We start from the raw sequence: 10,507 nt of genomic DNA, 5'->3' as shown, positions 1-10,507 counted from the left end.
AAGACAAACTCAGATGTCTGCAAAAATCATTCGCATTATCGCAGTGCGATGCAGCGGTTGACTAGTACAGACTTCTGTTTACCGTGCGGTAAACAGAAAAGATGAAAGAGTCCAAGAGATATCTCTGTTGAAAATTCTCGCAATGTCGAAGGCGATGAAATCGAGCGTCACAGCAGTAGATGGTCCTTCATTATTGCGAGAATCCCCGTTAATCAGAGACCTAAGTCCATGATTGTTGGGCAGAGATACGGTTCGGTAGTCAATCCAACCAGGGGAGAGAGAGACGTAACCGACCGTCATCTCCGAGACCTAGCTGATACTGAGCCGCTATCAGCAGTTCAATACGCAGTAGCTCTCGGTGACTCGTCATCCTGAGTTGCCAGGTAATCCATTATTCCACGAAGGAATGCGTTCGGCTAGAACCATCGAGCATAAAGAATACGCTCGAGCAATTATATTTAACCGAAACGGATTTCGGTAAATACAAAAGCTGATTTGGTGTTGTCATGACAATACCAAGTATCTAAAATCGAAACTGATAACTGCTGGGAGGTTGCAGGCAACCCCCCGAGTTGCAGTTCAATTAAGATACACAATTCGTCTCGGTCACAAACCGTAGAGTTAACTACGGTATGCGCCTACCCCACGGACAATTCAACTGTAAAGAATCATGTCGCTGAGGGTAATATACGTAGTATATTTGTAGGTTCTGTACCACGACCTCCATCCTAAAATCTTTTCCCCTCGAGGAATGAGAATAAGGATTGGAGATCGACCGCTTCGTTCTCTAGTCAAGAGAGTGAAGGAGAAGTCTTTCCAAAGGGAAAGCTTCAATGGTGAACAGAATCCGAAGACGATAGTTCAAGCCAAACTGGAAGTTCCCGTCCGTTCTTCTCTATTCCAGGTTAAGCGCCTACTGTGAGATACTCTTCTTTTCAGCGCAGTCTTCTTCAAATGCTAGAAATTACAGGAATTCGAGCATAAAGCGAGGTTCCCGATTATCGTGTAACAATTATCGGGGATTCTCGCTCACTTTGGACCGTGGTCTCGCCTAAGTGTTTGGAGATCGTAAAAACTCGAACACTCTTGAGTGCGCTAGAAATTCCGTAGAATTCTAAGCACTCTGCGAAACCCCCCCACCGAATTCGTCAAACGATATCGGCTGGTGGTCCTCTCGATTCCCGTAGAAATCGAGAAAGGGGCAGGATCCCTCCTCAATGACCGGGGCTTACGTCAGGTAGGACCCGAAGGTCCCCCCGGTAGCGCAGCCCCTAACGTGGGATCTTACAGAGAAATCTCTGTAGGATCCCTCCCCTTTCCCTCGTAGCCGTAAGGAGAGAGGGAATGGGGGAGGGAATTGGATACTGGCTCGCCTTCCCAGCGGAACTAGCAGTTGGAGAAGAAAAGGAGCAGCCATCGCCTTACGGCGATGGCCTCTCAGAGCCTGGGAAAACGTATCGTCAGGAGAAAAACGTTTTCCCGAGGAGGGTTACGAACTCATACTGTAGGTAAGTGTCTGCCGCCACTGTGAACGTCGTCTGGGTGGGGCTGATCGACACCTGACAGGAGAGCCGATACCGCTCCGACTCATTCCAGTCCTCGTCGAGGTCGAAACCTCAGGAGGACCGAAGGGGTATTTAAATACGGTGTCCGAAGACACGTAGAAACGCCTCTGTCGCAGTAGAGGAGGTGAAGTAGCTTGTGCGACCGGCCAGAACTGAGAGAGCCTTCTTGTCCGGAGACGAGAGACTACCTGGTTCAAACACAGTCGGCAAGCTCCGATCGCGGCAGACCACCGTCGATTTGGGTTCCCTCTCGGGCCCCAAAACGACTCGAGCCGAGACGTGGCTCTGCTGGTGGAAGCGGCGATCCTTCCCGAGGTCATTGTGCTGACGAATCAGCCGTAACCTCGGCAAAGTTCCTCTGGATCTCGGAAGTCACAGCATCTTGCAGAGTGGGACCGTTAAGCCCTTCGAACAAGAGCATATTCCGAGACCTTCCTCCTAAGAAGAAGGGGGAACAGCGACAGCCCTCTCGGTCTTCCCCATCCACTTGCGCATACGTCCTGGGCGGTTCCAAGAACCGTGCCTGGCACGTAGGGCGTCGTGGTGGGATCATGAGGGGCGCACCCCTCACGATCACTCCTCAATACCTCGCTCCTCCGGTGTACCCGAGGAGGTTGAAGGTACGGAGAGGCAGACCTGACGCTCCGTCGTTGCTCGCTGGCAGAACCAGCAGGCTTGGATGGGCTGCAGGCGATCGTCAACCCGCGGTGGCGATCGAGCTGCAGGCCTGGTCGAACCGTCTCGCTGTGGAGAACGGCTGGACTGAGCACAGCGGCCCCGATCTCGAGTGTCAGAAGAGCTGGTGCTGGTTGCCGTACCCGGTCGCTTTCTGTGAGAGCGACGGTCAGGCGACCTGCAGGCTCCACGTCACAGTGAGACCGGTGCTTGTCCTCACGGCACGTCACGTCGCTGGTTCCAGCCGTGGCTGGCACCGGCGAACGGGAGGACCTCTTCCCAGCCTCAGCCCGTGGTCGGTCGTGGACCGTCACGTCCCCGGGTAGCCAGCTGTTCGCCGCGAGAGTGAGAGCTGGTCTGGTGAGAGTCGCATGAGCGGACTGTCACCAGTCTTCCGCCCCGTGCCGTGAACCTGACGCTGAGCGGACTCAGAGGTCTGTTGCCTGCTGCACGGTCCGCTGGTAGACGACCGTAACACTCGGTACCTCCCGCGAAGAGAGGCCGAGACGGACCCTGATGCAGTGGCAGAACCACTGACACCAGGCGAGGAAGAGTACCGGTGTTAGCCTCCCCCGGTACCCCTTGGTCCCCGTAGTCTTCTTCCTTGCGGAGAAGAGACGGGCCCCCCGCTCCCGAAGGAGCAGGAGGACCAGCGGGAAGGAAACCCTCCCGTCCCACGGAGGTGAGACGGGTCCCGAGAAGTCCCGAGGGAGGATTTCTTAGGAGGGAGGAGGCAACCTTCTTCTTCCTCGGCTGTGAAGCCTAGAAGTCGAAGGGGAAGAGGCGGCAGCCGACGACGATGAAGAAGATGAAGACGACGACGACGACACCTTCCTCCTCTTCTTCGTCAGCTTCCTCAGGACAGACGTTAAGATCTGCTATCCAGGGCGGAGCCGGGGCTGCTGTAGCCGAAGCCACAGGGCCCGGACGCACCTGTACAGACAGACCAAAGTCTGGGGTAGTACCACCACGAACCGGGACGACATCAGCAGGTATGGGCATATCAGGAACAGCAGGGCACAGCCAGCACAGCATCGGTAGGGACAGCCAGCGCAGCAACGGCAGGGACAGCCAGCGCAGCAACGGCAGGGACAGCCAGCGCAGCAACTGCATGGACAGTCAACCCAGAATCGGCAGGTCGGCAGGTAGCACCGGAAACACAGGAAGTGGAGCAGCAGCCAGCAACATCCTGGTACCGGCGGCAGGTCCAGGGGCGAGCTCTAGGGCAGCGGAAGTGTGGTCGCTGCAGCCGCGAACCACGAGCGGCGGCGGCACGCCCCCCTCTCGGTACGGACGAACGGCACTTCACAGCGGCTGTAGGCAAGACTGTTACCACGTGAGGCGAGTACACCAGGTGAGGAGGGACGTCGTCACCTGGTTGCGTGGTCACCACTCCATGGGTGACCGCAGTAGGCCCAGACATAGAACCGCAGCCCCTGGACACTAGCACGCCCTGCAAATGGAAGGACGCCCATACCTCACCAAGGTCCACCCTCGTGGCAGTAGCACTGCGGAAATAACAGTAGTAGCGATTAGTGGGGGGGAAGTCCCCTCGCGCGGGGGGGTGAGCCTCTCCGAACGAGTGGAAGACCCTAATACAATTGTACATCGGGCACCGAGCGCCCTCCCCCGCGCTCGACGGATCGGGCGAGGAGAAGAACGCCGATAACCTCCCCCCCCAAGGGGAAGGGCCATCTGTGGGAGCTGAGCGGGTGGGGTTCTCGTTCCCCACCCCCGCACCAGTACCCATGTACCCAACAACAATATAAGAGCCCGAGCTCCGAGAGCAATCGTGCCATCGGCCCGAATGCAAGGGCATAAGATCAATTCCCTGACTGGCGGAACTTGAACCAAATAATATTGATGCAATCAATAATAAGGAATAAAATGAAAATGCATCTGCATTACGATTCACTTCACAATGAATAAGGGCTCGGATCGCGGCATTTGCGCCCTCGGTACGAGCGGCAAGGGTAAAGGATCCATTCCTTACCTTTATGGATCAAGGTTTATGGAAACCTGATCCATAATGAATTGATGCAATCAAAAAATATATGAAAATGAAAAGAATACTGCGCTTGCGATTTCACTTCATACAAATAAAAAGGGGAAGAATGATCAATTCCCGGGAAATAGCGGAAACATTGATCCCAGTAAACAATGCAATCTCAATAAAAAATGAAAATGAAAAAGAACTGCACTTGCGATTTCACTTCATTCAAATAAAAGGGGAAAGGATCAATTTCCGGGTAAGCTCGGAAACTGATCCAAAATGAGTATTGCTACAATCAAAATAATATATGAAAATGAAAAAGATACTGTACTTGCGATTCCACTTCCATACTGAATAAGTTTTTTCCAACCCAATATACGCTCGGAGCGAGCGCTCCCGCCCTCGGCACCGAGCATACACAATACGAGGATCATTTCTGGGAAAATGAATTCCCGCACTTACGCCCTTCAGTCCCCGGCACTCGGTAATCGGAGGGCGTGGTGAAACCAAGATCCTTTAATTCACATTGATTCAATGGGAATAAATATGAAATGATTGTACTTACAATTCAGTTTCACTAGATAATAGAAAAAGAAAACACAATCATGCGAAAGCAACGACGATGAAGCGGGCAGAGAGCGATGATACACGTCCACACGCCAGCAGGCCGAAAGCAAAAGTGATTTGTTTACCTACCAGTCGCGCGCGCGCGCCTGTCGGACAAGCAGTTAACTACCGAACCCCTTGTTCGAAAGCTTACGACCTATCCAGCTGCCGCTAGTACCTTCCTATTGTAAAAGGACCGAAGGTTTGTATGCCGTGTCGGAACAAACTACAGTTATTGACCTTCAAAATCTATCTTCTCACTTAAGTTTTAAAGCTATAATATTGGAATTTAGTATATAACTCAGAAAGATGTTATAGAACAATCAAATGAAGCCCTTTTTTCCAATTTTTGTTTTGTCTTTTTTTTTCATAAATTTAGTTTTCCTAATTTATGGGGTTTATTTTTTTACCATAATGAAAAATTCATATCTAGGAAAAAAATGACTTAGAAAAAAAAACTCCTCATTTGATTGGAGGTCTACATCAGGTCTATATATGGTAGTAATCCCAGGTCTTAATATTTAATATCAAGGGAGGAGATAGAATTTGAAAAATGGTTATTTTCAGGATAAATCGCCCTGGCATCACAAAACCGAAGGTCAGAGGCAAAAATCATATGCGGTTTGGAGATGTCCCAAGTCACCTTATTAAGTGGTATGAATATCAAAGTCCTGTCCTTAAAGAATGGCATTAGCCGGCCGGCCGGCCCCCTTAAGTAGTTGTCCATACTTCTGGAGACTTCAATGCTCCTTGCTCTTCAGTAAGTAGTTATCTATATACCTGGAAACTTCAAAGCAGAACAGAGTTTAGTCTCTATTAAAACACATCAAATATATTGTGGCTTCAGATTAAATCATCAACTAAGTTAATGAGTCATTCGATGAATGTCCTGCTCAAGATGTAGGCCTAGGCCAAGGTCAGAAGAATCTAGCCTTTTAGTATCGAAACCAATGACCTACATTATATAAATTGTGGCCTTGGCCTAAATTTTCGAGGGCTGAAGACAGAGAGACTATGTCAGTTTCAGTCATGGTATTCCGATGTCAGACAAAGGCCTAGGTTAAGGTCCGAAGAATCCAGCCCCTTGGTCTCTACACTACTTTCAGTGCAGTGTGTGTTTGTAAAATGTCTTTCATTTCTCATATGTAGGTTTGGTTGGCGTTGACCTGCTTAAGATGTTCATGATTGACAGGAAAAGCACCAAAAGGAACAAAAAGTTTGTGCATCTTGTTGCTTTACTTTCAAAAACACTTTCATCTCAATTATATCCTGAGCTGTCAGAAAACTTTATCTGCATCTTATAAACATATGTAATAGGTTGTAACGGATTTTATTGCTTCGAAAGGAAAATTAAGCTTGGTGAAATACCAGTCAAATCAAATTTACACAGAAAATTAAATAACAGGTTAATAATTTGTAGAAGCCTTCTGGCTACCACGTTAAGGGCAACACTAAATTCTGTTAGACCAAAGTACTGGTACTCTCTAATTATGAGGAGAATGAATGAGTTAGGTGCTATGACCAAACCAAAACAAAAAAATCAAGAACAAGAAACAAGATATTACAATATCAATGGTTGATCTTTAAGCAAAGGCAAACAGAACTTATTAGACTGCAGTTCCAGAGCTTTGTAAAAGAGGGGAAAGAATGGTCATGTGACCATTGAAATTTTAGGAATACCGATTTTTCCACACCACATCTCGTGAGGAGTGACCTGGGAGGTTGCAGGGCTACCTGACGATGGAGGGAGGGTGTGGGACTGGAGGATAGGAAAGGGATGGCGGGGGGGGGGGGGGAGAGAGAGAGAGAGAGAGAGAGAGAGAGAGAGAGAGAGAAGAGAGAGAGAGAGAGAGAGAGACTGGTGGCTGGAGAATCAGTTGTGGGGGGTGGGGGAAGCCGTTGGTTGAACGGACTCATTTAATTTGATCCTAACGATAAGGAGAGGAAAAATCGACACTGATGCTCTAATCAGGGAAGGGTCAGGATAATACAAAGCTGCAATTACTGGATTCAGGAACAATGCTTGTTAAACATGAAAAAGAATGAATAACAATTATAGCGGATGTAGCCAAATGAACTACGTGTTCCCTTCAAGATTAGTTTGGTGCTCATTTTCACACACAAAAAACTAATCAAATTCAGTTTCAATTAAAATTTTATTAAAAATAAAAATTAAATTAATGGACAAGGAAGCAAAAATAGCAAAATGTATCTTGAATTCATTGAACTGACAAATCCACGGGATCATAAACAGTAGACAAATTCGAGACTGAAGCACAAGAAATCCAGTCACGAATCCCACGAGATGAAAGGCTGAAATGAAAACTCATATCGACTGCAAACTATTCCTTTTTATTCACTCTTGGGTTGGTATATAAGGACCATCGGGGTGACCCCGAGTTAAATACCAGCCAGAGAAATTTCCATCTAGGCTACTCTGGTGAGAAGTGGCTCGAATAAAGAACAAGCATGAGTGACAACACACTAGATACATTATAGTTCCTTTATAAATCTGGTGGTCTATAATTTTCCAATTTTCCCCCAAAGCCTTCCATATTGTAACTTGTCTATGGCTATCCATAGTTGCCTTTATGAAATTATATTTATAGGTCTTGGTAGTTGCGGTTTATAATTTCATTACTTTATAAATAGATGGATTGTGTAAATCCAAAGCGTATTTCCATTCAAATAACGTTCTGAAATTGACACCTAATAATGATCTACCATGAACAAAAGTAGGATCCCAGCAAGCGCCTGAACAGCCACACCTGAATGGAACCAAAGGTTGACGATTATAGTTAATAAAGACCGAATATGAATTTTAACCATTGCTATTCTTATTGCTCTGTTACTATACTATTTTTCTATTTGTTTAACATCGACTCAGTTCACTGGTAAAGTGAACTATTATTCGTATATCATTAACATATTGTCTACAGTAGTGATTAGAAAATATGAACATTGGCATCCAATAGCTTAACCATTCACATCCGTCGTTACAAGACATACAGGCTTCATTGCTGTGCTACCAGACCATTATCATGAAACAGAAGGGGTCGGGGTTTAGGAACACTTTGAGGCAACTGTACCATCCGGCAATATGAATCCATGGTCAGAGAATTATTTCTAAAAAGCTTAACTTGATGTAGAGCATCCGCAAACACGTATAGTATTTGCTGGTGTCCATTGGATTAATAAAGGACCTTCCTCGTGGTAGCTAAGGCGAGGTTGAGTTGACGTCACGCTCTCGACCTGGCAGAAGCTTATTTTGGGTCAGCGCTGACAAGACCTCCTATACTCTTTGGATCTTGAGTTGAACAATATTAACAAAATAGTAAATGAAAGAACAAAGCTTTTCACAATAAAACTTAGCACAAATGATTAATAAAATCATTCGTCATTGCGGTGATACACAGCTAACTTGATGTAGAGGGAGGTAGCGTTTATATTTTTTAGGAATAATGAATGAATGATTTTAAGTTATCATTATCGTGCGTCGTGGTATTGTTGATGAGAGAAGAAGAGGCAGTAAAATCCTTACTATAATATGTACGTAAAAGCAGTACCAAATCACATAAAAAATGATATTGTTATAATACAATAAAGTTTCATACATACTTACCTGGCAGATATATACATAGCTGGGACGACGGAGTCTTAGCTATGTATATATCTGACAGGTAAGTTGATTGTATGAAAATGATATTTAACAATAAATTTAACATAATGATACAATAAATTTAACATAATGATAAAACATGAAAACAAATGCAACACGTTAAAAAAAAAAAACGCTTGCTCGAGTCAAGTGTTCCGTGCGCTGAGAGAGAGAGAGAGAGAGAGAGAGAGAGAGAGAGAGAGAGAGAACGGCTCTGCTTACCATTGACTTATTACCTGATCTGGATGATTATCGCCCCATTTCATTCACTTACACTCGATCTGCCCAAATCACTTTGATTTTTGTTACGGTAAAAAACCAATCTAGTAATAATTGCTTTTTACGATATTTTTACAACTGTAAAAGTAACTCAGCTCTGTAATAAACAAACTGGCGCCGCTTTCAGCTTCTGCCTCATGCCTTCGATTGTTTGTTTACACGGCTTCTTGTGAAAAGTTATTTTATTTCTCTTTCCTTTTCTTGCATTTTGACTTACTTATTTTTTTTGTAAAATCCTCATGTTTGTTTTAAAAGTCTGCCATTTGCCAACAGTAAGTTGATGTATTGTGGCATAATTAATCTACTTCGTGCAATTAAGAACCAAGTAAACACGCTGATTACTCTCTTTCTCTCTCTCTCTCAGACACAATCGGACACACACACACACTCTCGATTCCTTTAATTATCTTTGTGCCTAACGCGAATAAAATTATTTTGTTATCAACCTTTGCATACTGCAATCAATTCGGTTTGCTCAAGAGGGTTCCGTCTCCTCCTCCCCCTCCATCCCCAGCCGGCCGGCAACCATTTTTACCAAACAGTTCATGTAAATCGTACACAGAAAAAATAAAATTTAGAAAATCTTACTTCATATAACGTACTGTTTCATTACTTTACACTCTTGATTTAACTTTTGAACACATTAATAATAGAAAAAATGTGAAAAGGGGGACTTTTTGGGTTGGCTGGAATGAATTATCCTGATTCCCTTTATTTCTTATGGGGATATTTGTTTCATATTTCGAACAAATCGTACTTCGAACAGCCTTCTGGAACGGATTAAGTTTAAAATACGAGGTACTTACTGTATTATGAATTCTTTTCCAATACTAAACTGTTATAAGTTAAAAGCAAATAAATTGCCTGAAGAAACAGAAACGAGGGGTGTTTGCAGTATTCATGCAACAAGAAAATAAAAAATAAAAATATTAGTAGATACAAAATACTGTAAAACAACAGAAAATGGAGTCAATAATATTAACTTTAGAAAACACAAAAAACAGTCTCTCACACACTTTCAATAGGCACTTAGCCTGAGAAGGCAGAGCTCAAATTCAATTAGAATTTTCAATTGGCGTTAATCACAAAAAAATATTTAAATAAAAATTTGAGGAATAATTGTCCTCCAAAATATAAATATCACGAGATCAAAGATAGCATCCATAAACCATACAAGAAGCACGAACACAAGAGTACACTGCCACCTGTTTCCAGATCTGGCAAACAGGTCTAGTGGGTTTTAAGCACTGCTTTACCTCCCCTTTGGATTTCATCCATCCCAGAGACATCCCGAATATGTCTTTTGTTGATGTATATATAGATTTTTCACAAATTTACTAAAAAAAATTACTTTCAAAATGATGCAAATGGACATCAAAGGACTTATGGATTGGAGTTTAATATGCCATGTAAATGCATCAAAAGTTAAGTTAAAATGGTTCAGCTTACATAACATACAATTTATATTTGTACTGTATATGAATATCAAAAAATATTGAAACTATGTAAGTTGATCATAAAGTTTAAAGTTTAAATATTTATATATGAAATTTCCATATATTTGAAATATACAGTTGGAAGCCTTTAAACATAAAAATTCCTCCTTGGAAGATCCATGCCTATCCCTCATGTGCCCTGAAATAAAACAATACAAATTAATACCACATACAGAAATTTTGTGTTTCATAACTTCCTACCCTATAATAAATACAGCAATAACCAACCCTTTCA

At 44.3% G+C, this 10,507-nt stretch overlaps 1 protein-coding gene across 1 annotated transcript in view; it reads right to left on the bottom strand.

Moving 5' to 3' along the window:
* Nucleotides 1-10,300: 10,300 nt before the first annotated feature.
* LOC135205452 (protein lin-37 homolog) overlaps nucleotides 10,301-10,507 on the bottom strand; it is an 82,492-nt gene continuing 82,285 nt past the window's right edge. The window contains exon 6 of the mRNA XM_064236056.1: nucleotides 10,301-10,411. Coding sequence (XP_064092126.1) covers nucleotides 10,396-10,411 — 16 coding nt within the window. The 3' untranslated portion in view covers nucleotides 10,301-10,395. The remainder of the gene's footprint in view (nucleotides 10,412-10,507) is intronic.

Source organism: Macrobrachium nipponense, chromosome 24 (genome assembly GCF_015104395.2).
Source record: "Macrobrachium nipponense isolate FS-2020 chromosome 24, ASM1510439v2, whole genome shotgun sequence".
Taxonomy (NCBI): Eukaryota; Metazoa; Arthropoda; class Malacostraca; order Decapoda; family Palaemonidae; genus Macrobrachium; species Macrobrachium nipponense.
This window is presented reverse-complemented; position numbering and strand designations above follow the sequence as displayed.